This window comes from Sturnira hondurensis, unplaced genomic scaffold, assembly GCF_014824575.4.
Source record: "Sturnira hondurensis isolate 20B ecotype Veracruz unplaced genomic scaffold, ASM1482457v3 Scaffold0007378, whole genome shotgun sequence".
In the NCBI taxonomy this organism is placed as follows: Eukaryota; Metazoa; Chordata; class Mammalia; order Chiroptera; family Phyllostomidae; genus Sturnira; species Sturnira hondurensis.
The window spans coordinates 922,488-940,376 of record NW_028080009.1 but is presented as its reverse complement, the minus strand read 5'-3'; the positions used below and the strand labels follow the sequence as shown (position 1 = coordinate 940,376).

The 17,889-nt window shown below is 53.8% G+C and overlaps 2 protein-coding genes across 3 annotated transcripts in view; both read left to right on the top strand.

Annotated features, from left to right (window-relative positions):
• DCHS1 (dachsous cadherin-related 1) overlaps nt 1-9,641 on the top strand; it is a 38,170-nt gene extending 28,529 nt beyond the window's left edge. The window contains exons 10-21 of the mRNA XM_037051602.1: nt 70-934; nt 1,023-1,262; nt 1,381-1,506; nt 2,153-2,362; nt 3,337-4,215; nt 4,338-4,451; nt 4,609-4,820; nt 4,909-5,063; nt 5,236-5,366; nt 5,482-5,765; nt 6,096-6,234; nt 6,570-9,641. Of these exons, the coding sequence (XP_036907497.1) occupies nt 70-934; nt 1,023-1,262; nt 1,381-1,506; nt 2,153-2,362; nt 3,337-4,215; nt 4,338-4,451; nt 4,609-4,820; nt 4,909-5,063; nt 5,236-5,366; nt 5,482-5,765; nt 6,096-6,234; nt 6,570-9,181 (5,967 nt within the window). The 3' untranslated portion in view covers nt 9,182-9,641. The remainder of the gene's footprint in view (nt 1-69; nt 935-1,022; nt 1,263-1,380; nt 1,507-2,152; nt 2,363-3,336; nt 4,216-4,337; nt 4,452-4,608; nt 4,821-4,908; nt 5,064-5,235; nt 5,367-5,481; nt 5,766-6,095; nt 6,235-6,569) is intronic.
• A 731-nt stretch (nt 9,642-10,372) lies between these two features.
• TPP1 (tripeptidyl peptidase 1) lies at nt 10,373-17,459 on the top strand. Of its 2 annotated transcripts, XM_037051597.1 has the most exons (13): nt 10,373-10,461; nt 10,577-10,648; nt 10,901-11,040; nt 12,494-12,644; nt 12,851-12,978; nt 13,129-13,307; nt 13,474-13,672; nt 13,819-14,007; nt 14,216-14,285; nt 14,704-14,824; nt 14,915-15,073; nt 15,230-15,355; nt 15,530-17,459. In XM_037051597.1, exons 1-13 carry the CDS (start codon nt 10,418-10,420, stop codon nt 15,668-15,670), a joined length of 1,719 nt encoding a protein of 572 aa, XP_036907492.1. In that variant the 5' UTR covers nt 10,373-10,417; the 3' UTR covers nt 15,671-17,459. The 2 variants fall into 2 exon arrangements, with proteins under 2 accessions (XP_036907492.1, XP_036907491.1); XM_037051596.1 differs by lacking the exon at nt 10,373-10,461 and having other exon boundaries at nt 10,480-10,648.
• Nucleotides 17,460-17,889: the final 430 nt, after the last annotated feature.

Genomic DNA, 17,889 nt, shown 5'->3' with positions numbered 1-17,889 from the left:
TATCGGGCCAATCCAGGCCCCCTTTTTCATGGGTCCCCGATTTCTTCCTCTCGCCTTGGTCCATCACAGGTGCTGCCCTCAACTCACTTGGCTGAGCCCCAGCCAGATCTTTCAGAGCCAGACCCTGCAGCACCGGTGCCTGTCGTGCTGACAGTGACAGCAGCTGAAGGGTTGCAGCCCGGCTCCCTGTTGGGCTCAGTGGCGCAGCCAGACCCGGCGGGGGTGGGAGCACTCACCTACACTCTGGTGGGCGGCGCGGACCCAGATGGCACCTTTGCACTGGACGCTGCCTCTGGGCGCCTATACTTGGCCCGGCCGCTGGACTTCGAGGCCGGCCCGGCGTGGCGCGCGCTCACAGTGCGTGCCGAGGGCCTGGGAGGCGCGGGCGCGCGACTGCTGCGCGTACAGGTGCGAGTGCAAGATGAGAACGAGCACGCGCCGGCCTTCGCCCGTGACCCGCTGGCGCTAGCGCTGCCCGAGAACCCCGAGCCGGGAGCGGCGCTGTACACTTTCCGCGCGTCCGACGCCGACGGTCCCGGCCCCAACAGCGACGTGCGCTACCGCTTGCTACGCCAGGAGCCCCCTGCGCCTGCGCTGCGTCTGGACGCGCGCACCGGGGCGCTAAGCGCCCCGCGGGGCTTGGACCGTGAGACCACGCCAGCGATGCTACTGCTCGTGGAAGCCACTGACCGGCCTGCTAATGCCAGCCGCCGCCGCACAGCGCGCGTTTCCGCGCGTGTCTTTGTCACGGATGAGAATGACAATGCTCCGGTGTTCGCCTCGCCCTCACGAGTGCGCCTCCCGGAAGATCAGCCACCGGGGCTGGTGGCGCTGCACGTTGTAGCCTGGGACTCCGACCTGGGTGAGGCCGCAAGGGTGACCTATCGCCTTGCCGCTGGCGGGGACGGTTACTTCCGGCTACACTCTAGCACTGGTGAGTTAGGTCCGGTGGCCTGGGACAAGGAGGGTGTGAATGTGGAGGGAGTAAGGAGATTTTCTTCCAACCTGCCCTACCCACCTAGGAGCTTTGTCCGTGGTGCATCCCCTGGACCGCGAACAGCGAGCCGAGCACGTTCTGACAGTGGTGGCCTCCGACCACGGCTCCCCTCCGCGCTCAGCCACGCAGCTCCTGACTGTCAGTGTCGTGGACATCAACGATGAGGCACCTACTTTCCAGCAGCAGGAGTACAGCGTCATCTTACGGGAGAACAGCCCGCCTGGCACATCTCTTTTAACTCTTCGGGCAACTGACCCTGACCTGGGTAAGAACTTGAGTTGGGGTGGGGAGATGAGTTGAGAGAGGGATGGATTGGGGCAAGAAAGGCCAAAATTTTTATATGTATATCTCCTCTGATCACCCTCCATGCTGCCCCTTCTCAGGGGCTAATGGACAAGTGACCTATGGAGGCATCTCTGGTGAAAGCTTCTCCCTGGACCCAGACACTGGTGTTCTCACAACTCTTCGAGCCCTGGATCGAGAGGAGCAGGAGGAGATCAGCCTGACAGGTACACATTGACAGGACCCTGAAAGCCTGAGAGATGTTGTCAGCTCCAGTGTTACATAGAAACACCAAACCAGATTACCTTCTAGAAGCTTCCAACCGTTACAACACAGTTTCTGTTACACTTTTGGATCCTTTTAGGGAGTCAACATTTTGGCAGAGTGCACAGTCATTTGATTTCTAGGCTGTCACCAGTGTGATCACACAAATTCTCAAATGCGTGTTGCAACTATGCCCTGTAGGATTCACTCAGATTATACTCCAGACATTTAACAGAGGGGCGTTCGTTATTGAGTACATGAGAGGTGAAGTGACTTGCTTAAGCTAACACAGTTTGAAAGTGGCAAAGCTGGAACTTGAACCCAGACCTTTTGATACCTCATTAATGCTTTTTCTGTCACACTACCAATAATCCAAGGTACGTCTTGCCTGCATGAAGCAGGGGAAGTGGGAAGAAAAGAACATCTCTGACACCTGTATATTTATGTGTGCATATCTACGTGTAGGTACCTGTGCACTTGTGGGGTGTGGAGAGATGGATATTTTATGTTTTCTGTGTGCACCTGTTGAACGCATATGGACACTGTGTGGTGTGGACTTCTCCAGGGGATGGGAGCAGGCTAGAGCTCACTGATTTTGCTTCTTCATAGTGTATGCCCGGGACAAAGGATCACCCCCGCTGTTGACCCATGTCATAGTGCGTGTGGCTGTAGAGGATGAAAATGACCATGCCCCAACCTTTGGGAGTGCCCATCTCTCCCTGGAAGTGCCCGAGGGCCAGGACCCCCAGACCCTTACCACGCTGCGGGCCTCTGACCCAGATGTGGGAGCTAATGGGCGGTTGCAGTATCGCATCCTGGGTGAGCACCTTCCCAGTACCCACATGCCCATCTCTACTCCTTGTCCATCAGTGTGTGAGAGTCTCCTTTTCCTTCTCTTTATGTATTCCTCTTTTTCTTTCATGCACATATTTATCACTGAGAGTCTCCTGTGTTTCTCCAGGTCATTATTGTCTTCTGTGTCTGTTTTTAACTTCGTCTCTTTTTTATCCTTGTCTCTCCCTGTAGAGCAGTTGTTCTCAAACTTTTTGGTCTTAGGAATCCTTAACATTCTTAATTTTTGAGGTCTCTGAAGAGCTTTTGTTTCTATAATAGTGTGCTATAACATTATAATAAATATATAATATAAATATATCAGTATGTAAATATTTACTATATTAGGTGTTAAAGTTGAGTAGATTATATAATATTGCAAAGCAAGGCAAAGAAGTATACTACATTAGGGTTTCAAATAATCTGTTAGACAGTAATGAGGTTGCCAAGATTATAGCAGGTGTAACTGAAGGTAAGCCAACCAAAACTGAGTGAATCTCTGAACATATTTATGTTCTAAACTTTCTACCAAGAATATTCTATAAAACACAAGAATGTATAAGCACACATTCCATTAACCATCCAAGTGATGATGTCATCACATGTGTCATACCATCTGGATTCCACCCTACGTTCGTGACATCATGAGAATGAAAAAGGCATGTAATGTCTTAGTATGGCTATAAAAATAGTTTTGATCTTATGTACTCTCTTGAAAGGGTCTCAGGGGACTCCCAGGAGTTCCCCAACCACACTCTAAGATCAGCTGCTTTATAGTGTCTTTATTTATCTTCTGTGTTTCTCTTTATTTCTCTGCCTTTCTCACAATTTCTTTTTCTGTCTCTTTCTTTTCCCCTCTTGTTCCTCTCCCTCCCCTCTATCTGATTCTTTGCTGTTGCCTGTAAATCAGCTGCACTCCCATGGGCTGATACATGTTTGTATGTGCCTGCCCTCCTCTGCAGATGGAGACCCATCAGGAGCCTTTATCCTAGATCTGGCCTCTGGGGAGTTTGGCACCATGAGACCACTGGACCGGGAGGTGGAACCAGCATTCCAGCTGCGGATAGAAGCCCGGGATGGAGGCCAGCCGGCTCTCAGTGCCACACTACTTGTGACAGTGACAGTGTTGGATGCCAATGACCATGCCCCAGCCTTTCCTGTTCCTGCCTACTCTGTGGAGGTGCCTGAGGATGCACCTTCAGGGACTGTCCTGCTGCAGCTACAGGCTCATGACCCTGATGCTGGGGCCAATGGTCATGTGACCTACTACCTTGGTGCAGGTGCAGCAGGGATCTTCCTGCTGGAGCCCAGCTCTGGCGAATTGCGCACAGCTGCAGCCCTAGATAGAGAGCAGTGTCCCAGCTATGCCTTTTCTGTGAGTGCAGTAGATGGTGCAGCTGCTGGGCCCCTGAGCACCACGGTGCCTGTCACCATCACAGTGCGTGATGTCAACGACCATACACCCACCTTCCCCACCAGTCCCCTGAGGCTGCGCCTGCCTCGTCCAGGCCCCAGCCTCAGCACCCCAACCCTGCCTCTGGCCACTCTGCGAGCTGAAGACCGTGACGCTGGTGCCAATGCCTCTATCCTCTATCGGCTGGCTGGCACACCCCCTCCTGGCACCACTGTGGACTCCTACACTGGTGAAATCCGTGTGGCCCGCTCCCCTGTATCCCTGGGCCCCCGGGATCGTGTTCTCTTCATTGTGGCCACTGACCTTGGCCGTCCTGCTCGCTCTGCCACTGGTGTGGTCATTGTTGGGCTACAGGGGGAATCTGAGCGTGGACCCCGCTTTCCCCGTGCTAGTAGCGAAGCTGTGCTCCGTGAGAATGCACCTCCAGGTGGGTCTCCAACCATGTCTCCTAGCCTTATATCTCTGCATGAGCTGGATTTCTCCCTAAAAATGACCCCCAACTCCCTCAGTCTAGTGCTCACAGTCCAACCAATACCATCCTCTCTGCAGGGACTCCCATTGCCTCCCCCAAGGCTGTCCATGCAGGGGGCTCAAGTGGACCGATCACCTACAGCATTCTCAGTGGGAATGAGAAAGGGACATTCTCCATCCAGCCTAGCACAGGTGAGTCAGGAGCAGGGACCTCTGTGAAGGGACAGACTCCTGGGGGAGCTCCCCTTTGGGCCTAAGGAGGCTCTGGTCGGGGAGGGACTGCCCTTGAGTAAGAGGCCTTAGAGAGGGAGGCTCCAGGGCAAGGAAGATGCATTTTGCCTCCTTCCAGGTGCCATGACAGTTCGCTCAGCAGAGGGGCTGGACTTTGAAGCAAATCCACGGCTGCGACTGGTGCTGCAGGCAGAGAGCGGAGGAGCCTTTGCCTTCTCCGTGCTGACCCTAACCCTGCAAGATGCCAATGACAATGCTCCCCGCTTCCTGCAGCCCCACTACGTGGCCTTCCTGCCCGAGTCCAGGCCATTGGATGGGCCCCTGCTGCAGGTACGTCCTGTGATGGGAAGATGGGGGACAGGCCTGATCAGACTTGTCTGTGCCCAGGTCAGTGCTGGCAGCCTCCTACTTTCACCAGGTGGAAGCCGATGACCTGGATCAAGGCCCCAGTGGACAGATCTCCTATAGTCTGGCTGCATCCCAGCCAGCACGGGGATTGTTCCACGTAGACCCAGCCACAGGCACTATCACTACCACAGCCATCCTGGACCGTGAGATCTGGGCAGAAACACGGTGAGCCCTGGCTCTATAGACCCCATGACCCCTTCCTGGGTCCATCCAGCTGCAAGCCCTGCCTTGAATCCCCCTTGGTCTAGACCACATCCTCAATCTCCCTAGCCCTGCCCAGTGTTCTTCCTTATTCCCAGAATCCTCCCTCGATTGTGCTCCCCCTGATTGTGTCCAGGCTGGTACTCATGGCCACAGACAGAGGAAGCCCAGCTCTGGTGGGCTCAGCTACCCTGACGGTAATGGTCATCGACACCAATGACAATCGTCCCACCATCCCCCAGCCCTGGGAGCTCCGAGTATCCGAAGGTGAGGGCTGCATAAAGTAAGAGGTACAAAGGGTAGTAGGGCAGTACTGTTCACCATTCTGGGGCTCCAGAGGTGCCTTGGACCATCCCAAACACATTTGTCCTGTGTATTGCAGATGCGCTCTTGGGCTCAGAGATTGCACAGGTCACGGGGAATGATGTGGACTCTGGACCCGTGCTGTGGTATGTGCTGAGCTCATCCGGACCCCAGGATCCTTTCAGCATAGGCCGCTATGGAGGCCGCGTCTCCCTCACAGGCCCCTTAGACTTTGAGCAGCGTGACCGCTACCACTTGCAGCTGCTGGCACATGATGGGCCTCACGAGGGCCGTGCCAACCTCACGGTGTTCGTGGAGGACATCAATGACAATGCACCTGTCTTCTCACAGAGCCTCTACCAGGTACCAGTGCACCTAGAAGTCCCTGCATCTGGACCCAGGGTTGTTATTGTTGGAGAGAAGCGAGGAGGCTAGAAGAGTCTGAGATGGGCTGGACCTTAGAATTGAGCTGAAGATAGAGCTCTGGGAGGTCCAATCTCACACCAGCCTTGCAAATCTCAGTACCTACCCAGGTTTTTGGTCCCATGCCCCCAGATGGGGGAAGGTAGGCAATCCAAATACTAGGAAGTATGGGCTCCACGCTGGAATGGATGCCAACTAGGGCTCATGGGACCAATCCCCAGAACAGATAGGAGGGCAGCATGGCCATAAACATTTGTGTTCACACCCCAGGTGACGCTGCTTGAGCACACACTCCCAGGCAGTGCCATTCTCTCCGTCTCTGCCACTGATCGGGACTCAGGTGCCAATGGTCACATCTCCTACCACCTGGCTTCCCCTGCTGACGGCTTCAGTGTTGACCCCAACAATGGTGCGTCCTTCCCAGGATCTGACCCCTTATCTTTGACTGTGGGCCATATTCTGACCTCATTCCTGCAATTTCTTGAGGGGGAGCTCTTATCTCCTGGATCTCTAAACCAGGGGGGACATTTTTCCTCCTTTATCTCTATTTTAAGGCCTGTCTTGGCTGCATGTCTAGAAGCTGTTCCCTGAATCCTGGAGGCCATCCCATAATCTCCCAGCACACAGCCTATTCCCTGGAGTCTGACTTCTGAGGCCATTTCCTGGGCTACTGAAGGGTTACTTCCTCTGCTCACCCATAGTCTCTGCTGATGCCTGTTTCTCTCTATTCCCTTCTCATCTCAGGGACCTTGTTCACGACAGTGGGAACAGTAGCCTTGGGCCACAAGGGGCTAGGAGTAGTGGATGTGGTGCTGGAAGCCCGAGATCACGGGATGCCAGGCCGGGCAGCCCGAGCCACAGTGCATGTGCAGCTGCAGGACCAGAATGACCACACCCCAAGCTTCACATTGCCACACTATCGTGTGGCTGTGACTGAGGATCTGCCCCCTGGCTCCACCCTGCTCACCCTGGAGGCCACAGATGCTGACGGAAGCCGCTCCCATGCCACCGTGGACTATAGCATCATCAGTGGCAACCGGGGCCGAGTCTTCCAGCTAGAGCCCCGGCTTGCTGAAGCTGGGGAGAGTGGTGGACTAGGCCCCCAGGCACTGGGATGCCTGGTATTACTTGAGCCTCTAGATTTTGAAAGTTTAACCCAGTACAATCTAACTGTGGCTGCAGCTGACCGGGGACAGCCACCCCGCAGCTCAGCTGTGCCAGTCACGGTCACTGTGCTGGATGTCAACGACAACCCACCCGTTTTCACCCGAGCAGCCTATCGCGTGGCAGTATCCGAGGACACGCCTGTTGGAGCTGAGCTGCTGCATGTCGAGGCCTCTGATGCTGACCCAGGCCCTCATGGCCTCATACGTTTCACCCTCAGCTCAGGTGACCCCTCCGGGCTCTTTGAACTGGACGAGAACTCTGGTGCCTTGCGACTGGCCCGCCCTTTGGACTGTGAGGCCCAGTCTCGACATCAGCTTGTGGTACAGGCTGCCGATCCTGTGGGGGCACACTTTGCTCTGGCACCAGTGACCGTGGAGGTCCAGGATGTGAATGACCATGCCCCATCCTTCCCACTAAACTTACTCAGCACCAGCCTAGCAGAGAACCAGCCTGCAGGCACTCTGGTGACTACTCTTCATGCAATTGATGGGGATGCCGGGGCTTTTGGCAGGCTCCGCTACAGCCTGCTGGAGGCCGGGCCCGGGCCTGAGGGACGTGAGGCATTTGCACTGAACAGCTCAACAGGGGAGCTGCGGGCACGAGTGCCCTTTGACTATGAGCACACAGGAAGCTTCCAGCTGCTGGTGGGTGCTGCCGATGCTGGGAATCTCTCAGCCTCAGTCACTGTGTCAGTGCTGGTGACTGGTGAGGATGAGTATGACCCGGTATTCCTGGCTCCAGCTTTTCACTTCCAAGTGCCAGAAGGCGCCCGGCGTGGCCACAGCCTGGGTCACGTGCAGGCCACAGACGAGGATGGAGGTGCTGATGGCCTGGTACTCTATTCCCTTGCCACCTCTTCTCCCTACTTTGGTATCAACCAGACTACAGGTGCCCTATACCTGAGGGTGGACAGCCAGGCACCAGGTAGTGGAACAGGCCCCTCTGGAGGCGGGGGCCGGACCCGGCGAGAGGCACCACGGGAGCTGAGGCTGGAAGTGGTGGCACGGGGGCCTCTACCTGGTTCAAGGAGTGCCACAGTGCCTGTGACTGTGGATATCACCCACACTGCGCTGGGCCTGGCACCCGACCTCAACCTGCTATTGGTGGGGGCTGTGGCAGCCTCCCTGGGAGTGGTGGTGGTGCTTGCACTGGCGGCCCTAGTGCTCGGGCTGGTGCGGGCTCGTAGCCACAAGGCAGAGGCAGCACCTGGCCCAATGTCACAGGCAGCACCTCTGGCCAGTGGCTCACTGCAGAAGCTGGGCCGGGAGCCACCCAGCCCACCCCCATCAGAGCACCTGTATCACCAGACTCTCCCCAGCTATGGTGGGCCAGGAGCTGGAGGTCCCTATCCCCGGGGTGGCTCCCTGGACCCTTCCCATTCAAGTGGCCGAGGCTCAGCAGAGGCTGCAGAGGATGATGAGATCCGCATGATCAACGAGTTCCCCCGCGTGGCCAGTGTGGCCTCTTCTCTGGCTGCCCGTGGCCCCGATTCAGGCATCCAGCAGGATGCAGATGGACTGAGTGACACATCTTGTGAACCGCCTGCCCCTGATTCCTGGTATAAGGGCCGAAAGGTAGGGCTGCTGTTGCCAGGTGCGGGAGCCTCTCTGTATCGAGAAGAGGGCCCTCCAGCCACTGCCACGGCCTTTCTGGGGGGCTGTGGCCTGAGCCCTGCACCCACCGGGGACTATGGCTTCCCAGCAGATGGCAAGCCATGTGTGGCAGGTGCCCTGACAGCCATTGTAGCTGGTGAAGAAGAGCTCCGTGGTAGCTATAACTGGGACTACCTACTGAGCTGGTGCCCTCAGTTTCAGCCACTGGCCAGTGTGTTCACAGAGATTGCCCGGCTCAAGGATGAAGCACGGCCATGTCCCCCGGCTCCCCGAATTGACCCGCCACCCCTCATCACTGCTGTGGCCCACCCAGGAGCCAAGTCTGTGCCCCCCAAGCCAGCTAGCACAGCTGCAACCCGGGCCATCTTCCCACCGGCCTCTCACCGCTCCCCCATCAGCCACGAAGGCTCTCTGTCCTCAGCTGCCATGTCCCCCAGCTTCTCACCTTCATTGTCTCCTCTGGCTGCTCGCTCACCTGTTGTCTCGCCATTTGGGGTGGCCCAGGGCCCCTCAGCCTCAGCACTCAGCACAGAGTCTGGCCTGGAGCCACCCGATGACACAGAGCTGCACATCTAGCTGTGGCCCAGGCTGGGCCCCGACCTGGGATGCGTATAGTGTCCCCAATGCAGGCCCCATCTGAGCCTGCCCTGGGCAGCCTCGGACCATGATTGGCCACAGGAGAGACTAGCTACCCATCCCAAACTCCTCCAGAAGAGGCAGGCTGCACTTCACCCCAGCCTTATCAGAGCACCAGTAGCACAGAGGCCCTGTGGGCAATGACCTGTGGCCAGGTCCAGTGTGGGGAGAAATATGAAGGAGGCAGCAGCCCTGGGTTCTCCTCAGTGAGGGCTTCCTGTCCTGTGCCAGCACCCTGAGATGGAGCTGAGACTTTATTTATTGGGGGGTAGGGGATGTGGGGGGAGCCCTCCAACCTTTTCGGGCCCAGCTCCTTGGGTTCCACTCTAACCCTGCCCCTGACCAGAACCAAGTGCCAATTCTCACTCTGGAGCCTTAATAAACTGCAGTTTGTATCCAGTGTCCGGCTCAGTTTTGTGGGGGCCAGAGGAATGGGGGAATGACTGGAAGGCACCTGGCACATTGTGGACATGTCAGGAGGCACAGAGGGGTGGTAGACATGGGCGTGTAGGGTGAGGGATGTCACTGGGAGCCATCTCTGCAATCGGCCTTTCCCTCGCACAGGCAGGAGGCCAGGAGAAGGCAGGCAGTGACCAGCAGAGATTGGTTGGGTGAGGAGAGATCTTGGGGATGACTAGTTCTAGGCCTTAGGGTCTTCAAGGAGTTGGAAGGTGGATACAGTAACAGCCAGGTGGTTTATACGTTTTCCTTGGGGCCACTATATATGCATATGCGATAGGAGCTCAGATTTGTTGAGTCTTCGCTCATCAGAATGAGCGATTTGCCTGTTTTATCTGTACATTTTCAGTGCAACTGTAGGACAACCTTCAACCTTCAACCTTTCAATATTACTGTGTATTCCAAGTGAAGAAACCTGGGCTCTGAGAAGTTAAATGTATTTCCTGATACACTGCTAGAAGGAACCCAGGTCTTGGGTCTGTGGGCCTTTAGGGCTCCTTTCTTAACACCCCCATTCCCTCTGGTGAGTCGTGGCTGGACTCTGGCAGTAGGGAAGAAGCCCTGGCCTTATTCCAGCCGGTGACGGGCCAGAGGGAGAATCCAAGTGGCAGCCTCGGCCAGCATTTAGGACCGCCCACTCGAGGGAGGAGCCAGCACCATCACTAGTTTCTAGGCAGAAAGGTAGCACTGGAATAGGGGTTTCATGTGATCTGTCACATGACAGCAGATCTGCTGAGAGAGGGCATGGGACTACAATCCTGGTGAGGAATTAAGAGGCCTTGGGAAAAGGGAATCACGTTGGAGGGAATACATGTTGGAGGGTGGAGACAAAATGACAACCCCGCTTCCGCTGAAACCCACCTGCCTCCCCTGCAGCCTCCTAGGGCTCCTAGCCCTCATCGTCGCGGACACATGCAGTTATACCCCGGAGCCTGACCAACAGCGGACGTGAGTTGACTTAGCGCTGACCACTCCCTTCTCCATGCCCTGCCCTACACCTAGCCTCCCTCACCACCTAACAAGCTCCTAGTACTCACTCCATAGTCTCATCCCTGGGTTTCCAGGCTCAGTTGCCTAATCACTTCCTGTGAGCCATATGTGCTGCTGGGATCCTACCGAAGGTCTCAACCACTAATTCTGAATCTTCCATCAGTATTTTCCATTGCCACTCTAACATAGACCATATTCCTCACCCCACAGGCTGCCCCCAGGCTGGGCTTCCCTGGGCCGTGTGGACCCTGAGGAAGAGCTGAGTCTCACCTTTGCCCTAAGACAGCAGAACCCGGAAAGACTGTCTGAGCTGGTGCAGGCTGTGTCGGACCCTGGCTCTCCTCGATACGGTGCCTGTCGGGGACTGGGGACAGGATGTGGGGTGCAGTGCAGGGACACAGGGCTGGGTTGAGCCTGGAACAGTGCAGGTCATGTCAGGGGCTTGGTGCCTTTGAGGGAGTGACATAGGGCGGATGAATGGCAGTGGTTCTCGCTGAAGAGTTTCTGAATAAAAAAATGAACTGAATGTAAACCATCCAAAATTACTCTTCCCCAAAACTTCCCGCCTTTGTCAGGCTAGAAACCTAAAAGTGGATGTTATTAAGAGCACAGGCCTTGTGATCAGACCTGGATTCAAATTATGACTCTGCTGCTTGCCAGCTACCAGACAAACGGAGAAGTACTGTAGCTTCTAGTACAGATCCTCCTTGACTTTCAAGAGGGGTTACATCCCAATAAACCCATCATAAGTTGAAAATATTGAGTAAAAAATGCTTTTAATACACCTAACCTATCAAACCTCATAGCTTAGCCTAGGCTGCCTTAAATATGCTCAGAACACAATATCCAAAAACAGACAGAGCACCAGTTGTTTACTCTCATGATCACATGCCTGAGTGGGAGCTGCGGCCTCCTGCCACTGCCCAGCGTCAGGAGAGAGTATCGTAGCTCCTAAGTTGAAAAATCGTAGGTCGGGGCGGTCTGTGTGTCTAGGTCCTCATCAACTCAAGTTCCTCAAATCCACTCCTATTCACTATCCCACTCACACACGAAGGCTGCTACTTCTAACTCTGAGTAGCCCTTGGAGTGGTCCACTCTCACCGTCTCTTGTTGCCACCAACTCAGTTGTTTATCTTGTCACCTGGCTGCTGCCCAGCCTCCTGCCTGTCTCTTCCCCTCCACCCCACTCTCCACTCTCCTCCACACTCTGCTCCAAAACAGTCAATATTTTCCTCCAATATTCAGGCTGGTTTGTGTCCTTTCCCAGCCTGTAGCCCTTCAAAGTGTGTGGAAGAATGGGGGTGGGGGGCAGTCTCAGATGCACCCACAAGGCAGCTACCAGTGTGCACAGCTCAACAGTGCTGGAAGACAGTGATTCACCATCACGTTAAGCTTAAAATCAGCAAGGATGCAAACTGGAGCTAAATTAGATGTCACCTGATAATTGGCTCTGAATGTTTTGAAAACTTTTATTGGAGATAAGCTTAAAATGGACAGTTTTAATTTACGAACCTCACCTGTTTTTCATGACCACGGCAGTGCATGTCGTAGGGCAGCGTCTGCAACCCAGTAGCCTTTAGGGTAAGCCCATACTCCTGGCCCTGGCATTCCAAGTCTCTTGAGCTTTTCTTCCCCTGACCCCCAGGTATAAGCTGCACCTGCACAACCTCCCTTTTTGCTAGAAAGTTTTATTCATCCCTCAAGACTCTTCTCCAGGCTCCTGATTTTTCCTCGTTGAGATCCAAAAAGGGAAACCTGGAAAAGCAATGAATGAAGGCAAGAGCCTCTACTGAATTCCTGCAGGGAAATACCTGACTCTAGAGGATGTGGCTGAACTGGTCCGGCCATCACCACTGACCCTCCACACGGTCCAAAAATGGCTCTTGGCAGCTGGAGTCCGAAACTGCCACTCAGTGACCACACAGGACTTTCTGACCTGCTGGATGAGTGTCCGGTGAGAGAATGATTGCCCCATGGAGGGTACCAGTCACCCCATCAGGGACACTAGTCACCCAAATGGGAGGGAGTTGAGAGCTTGCTGGGGGCTGTGGGTGAGAGCTAACGCATGGGGAGACAACTAACTGCCCAGCGATGCTCTCGCAGCCTCCTCTGCTCTGTTCTATGCCTTCTGACCTCTGTTCTCTGATCTCTGACCTCCAGACAGGCAGAGCTGCTGCTCTCTGGGTCTGAGTTTCATCGCTATGTGGGCGGACCTGCAAAGACCTATGTTGTAAGGTCCCCACATCCCTACCGGCTCCCGAAGGCCTTGGCCCCCCATGTGGACTTTGGTAACACCCAGTAGGGTTGGCGAGGTTGGGGCAGTCACAGCCAGGAGCTGAAAAAGTTTAGATGCCATGGGGAAAGTAGGGGAGATCAGTAGTAAAGTGGGGGTTGGAGTCTAAAAGATCTCTTCCTTAAACCTGATCTCTTTCCCACAGTGGGGGGGCTGCACCGCTTTCCCCCCACATCATCTCTGAGACAGCGCCCTGAGCCACAGGTGGCAGGAACTGTTGGCTTGCACCTGGGGGTGACCCCATCCGTGATCCGTAAGCGATACAACTTGACAGCACAAGATGTGGGCTCTGGCACAACCAACAACAGCCAAGCCTGTGCCCAGGTGAGCCATATAGGAGCCCCAAAGTCCTTGAAACCTCCCCAGGGAGCCTGACCAGCCAAGGGTGTGCTCTTTATCCCCTGCCCTGTAATCTGGGATGGTATTTCCTGCCGTGACACTTGGGAATATGTCCTCTGACCCATGATGTCTGCTCTGACTCTGTCCGTAGTTCCTGGAGCAGTACTTCCATGACTCAGACCTGGCTCAATTCATGCGTCTCTTTGGTGGGGACTTTGCACATCAGGCATCAGTAGCCCGTGTGGTTGGACAGCAGGGCCGGGGCCGAGCCGGGATTGAGGCCAGTCTGGATGTGGAGTACCTGATGAGTGCTGGCGCCAACATTTCCACCTGGGTCTACAGCAACCCCGGTACTGCCCGGGGGGCTGGTTGGTGGGGAGAGGGGTAAGGGCTGGTGCTGATCCTTGCTCCCCCAAGAGAACCCCATGAACTAGAGGGAGGTTCTGACAAACCCCCAGGTGACTGCCTGTGCCCCTCCTCCCCACAAAAAATCCAGGCCGGCATGAAACACAGGAACCCTTCCTGCAGTGGCTCGTGCTGCTCAGTAATGAGTCAGCTCTGCCACCTGTGCACACCGTGAGCTATGGAGATGACGAGGACTCCCTTAGCAGTGCCTACATGCAGAGGGTCAACGCTGAGTTCATGAAGGCTGCTACTCGGGGTCTTACCCTGCTCTTCGCCTCAGGTGACCTCCCCTCACTCAACCTGGGACTTGTGACCCCTAATCCCGATCTCTGAGTCATAATCTGAATTTAACAGGGGCCACTCACCTGACCTCTAAACTCTGTCCTCTTGCAGTAATGACTAACAATTGAATTTTCTCTCTGACAGCTGAACCTACACACCAAGCTCTGACCAATTAATCTGAGTACTAAACTTGGTATCTCTCCCAGGTGACAGTGGGGCTGGGTGTTGGTCTGCCTCTGGAAGACACCAATTCCGTCCCAGCTTCCCGGCCTCCAGGTAAGCACCCCAGCTCACCACTAACCTTTCATCTGTGACCTCGTGATCTGGAACTTTGGCCTTGACCCCACCAGGTGCCCCTATGGCTGAGCCTTACCTTTATATGCCCTGGTTGCTGCACTCCCCTCTTCCTGTAGGTCCCAGGCCCCAAGTCTCCTGAGTAGGACACACCTCCCAGTGTTTATCTTCCTCAGTCCCAAGGCATTTTAATGGAAGATTTGGCATGTGTTCTGTAGGACAAGTATACAGTGACCTCAGGCCAAGCCTTCAGGGCTCAAAACCTTAGTCATTGCCATATACATGCTTCCCCATAGAGCCCAGCCCCTCCAGCAACACTCAGACCATACCCACCCAGCTTCACACACTTTGGAGAAATCCTTAGGACAGCTACAGTCTAAGTTCTGTCTTCTGCCCTCAGTCCTTATGTCACCACAGTGGGAGGCACATCCTTCCAGAATCCTTTCCAAGTCACAAATGAGATTGTTGACTATATCAGTGGTGGCGGCTTCAGCAATGTGTTCCCACGGCCTTCCTATCAGGTACGTGGTTGTTTATGAGGATGAATCAGGGAGGTGGGGAGTCAGGAATTCTCCATTTAGGAGACATACTCACTCAACAGTGCCTTTCAGGAGGAAGCTGTCGCCCGGTTCCTGAGCTCCAGTCCCCACTTGCCACCATCCAGTTACTTCAACGCCAGTGGACGTGCCTACCCAGATGTGGCTGCACTCTCTGATGGCTATTGGGTCGTCAGCAACCACGTTCCTATTCCATGGGTGTCCGGCACCTCGGTGAGAATCAGCCTGGCCTCACACCTTCAGGAACTACCCTCAGCCTGTACCCTGAACCCCTGACTCATCAGAGACCTCTGATCCTTTCAAACACCCCTCCCCAAAAGTCCAATCACTCTGAACCCCTAACCTCTACCTGTACCCTCACCCTTGCAGGCCTCTACTCCAGTGTTTGGAGGGATCCTGTCCCTGATAAATGAACACAGAATCCTCAATGGCCGCCCTCCTCTTGGCTTTCTCAACCCAAGACTCTACCAGCACCATGGGGCTGGACTCTTTGATGTGAGTGTGAAAAGGAGGGGTGTGGCCATTTTCATAAAGAGTATGGAGAATGCTAAGACAATTTGAGAGCAGTTCTGATGGGGTATTATAATGTCTGGGATGTGAATACAGGGTGAGGGGTGCTGCTAGTACTGGTACCAGCAGGGCGAGATCTGATGCCCCTCTTATTCCTAGGTAACCCATGGCTGCCATGAGTCCTGTCTGGATGAAGAGGTGCAGGGTCAGGGTTTCTGCTCTGGCCCTGGCTGGGATCCTGTGACAGGCTGGGGAACACCTAACTTCCCAGCTCTGCTGAAGTCATTAATCAACCCTTGACCTATTCCTGCTAGGAGAGTGGGCCTATCCCTGGCCCCACAGCTGGTAGCTTGTTTCCTCATTCTGCACTGTTGGAATCCCTGCTGAATCCTCACCTGCTGCAGACCAGCTTCTCTCCCTAACCCTGAAGTACTATGTGACTTGACTCCCAATCCTACCCTTTTCCATCATACTCAGGTCTCCCTACTCCCACTCAGGTTCCTCTGCATATGCTATAACCAGTACTGTTTGGGAGCATCCCCCTCCCCCAGCCCCATTCCTTCTTTCTCTTTGCAACTAGGCTTTTCCGAAAGGTCATCTACACTGTTGCGCCTCTACAATTCATTGCAATAGGACTTCTGCTCTCATTTTTTTACTCTTTCCTCCCCTCACTCAGAAACAGTGGCCTCCCTGCTGCTTTATCAAGTGCACACTTCCCAATCTTTGCTTTATGGCCCTGTCATAGTTGCCCACTCCCTCTCCTTCCTTAGCTTCTAGGGCTTAAGTTCTTTTCTAGCCATTCCATCTTCCTCTGCTTCCTCATTGAAAGTTGGTGTACTTCATTACTGCAACCTTAGTCTTTTGCTCTTCTCACTCTACTCACTGTCCCCTAGAGCAAATCAATCATTGTCATCCACAGCCATCACCATCTCGCTAAATTAGACTTTCTATCCAACAGTGACTGATATGTCAAATGCAAGATGTGCAGTCCTCAACACCTCACCTCTCTTCCTCTTTCCTGATCCCAAACTATTCTCTCATTTCTTGGTAAATGATATTGTGGTTCTTCCAACCAAGTCAGAGAGCTAAGTCATTCTAGACCATTCCCTTCACCTCTCCCCTTCAGTTAACAAGTCCTGCTGACTTTACCTCTTAAAAATATCTTTATCAAACCACAAGCCCTGCCAGTTATATTTGCCATGTATATCTAGAACTCATCTACTTTCTCTCCATCTCCACTGCTACTACATTAGCTTAAAGCCATATTCTCTCTCCTCTGAATTGTAGGAGGCTCTTGGAAAAAATGACCTTTCATTTTGCCCTTCCCTAAACCATCTTCCAGAGTAAAATGAAAATCTCATCAAGCCATTTACTTAAGACCCTTCAAAAATTATTGGATAAAGCTCAGGCTTTTTATCATGACTCACAAACCTGACCCCTTCCTTGCTATTTGTTCCTGGGTAACAAATTGTTTATCCTCCCCTGCTCTCCCTCAAAACATATTCTTTCACTTTTGCTCAAGAGACACTGTACCCTTTCCACTACCCCCGACTCCCCTTCACTGGGCTGATTTCCAGGATTCTTTCCAGACTCAGCTCAGAAGCCACCTTCTTTCTGAACCTTTTGGCTCCCTGAAGCTACTTGATTTTGATATGGCACAAAAATCCCAGATTTTTGAAACCAAATCTGTTTGATTCTTGTTTCTAATACAAACTAGTGGAGAGTCTTGGGCAACTAAGCTCATTTCCCTGAGCCTATTCCTCACTCGTTAAGTGGAGATTATGTATACCTGCCTCTCATAATAATCAGTGAACAATTAAATGGAATAAATGTGATACAGTGCCTGATACACAGAAGTAGGCTGCAAATGTTAATTCCCTTTTTTTGCACTGCACACTCCGTGTCTACCTCTAGTATTGTAACTCCCACCTAGCACTGAAATTGTCAGCTGACCCGTTTGCCTCCTTTTCCAAGACCGTTGGTGCCTAAAGAATTAGAATTTTGTTTTACCTAACTCTGTATTCCCAGGCCCCTAGTTCAGGACTGGCAAATAGGAATTGAATAAATTTCTGCTACACTGAAAACCTCATTCTTGCACTCACTGTGATTTTGCATATATTGTTTACTCAGGCTGAAATACCGGTACCTTCCTCCTCCCCATCTAACCGAAGCACTGCGTGCACTTTCCCGTAGCCCTCACTTCTCCCGGCAGTTGGCGGGGAAGGAGGCTTTCCACCTCCATCCACTACGAACCCTTAAAAGGCTGAACAGGGGAACTAGAAAGAATGCAGCCTAGCAGGCAACCGGTGGTTAATCGGTGTCGGCCCATAAAGCCCAAAGCAAGGTCTTTAGTAGTCAGGCTGAATGAAGGTCCCAGGCCCATAAAAGACAGCCCTGGACATTCCAGGGTTTCCGAGGAGGCGCTTAGTACAGCGGGACAGGAGGTGGAACGCCCTTGGTCGGCGCAATGCTCCAAGATTTGGTCTCGGCCCCTCAGTCCGAGTCTCCTAGCTCAGTAT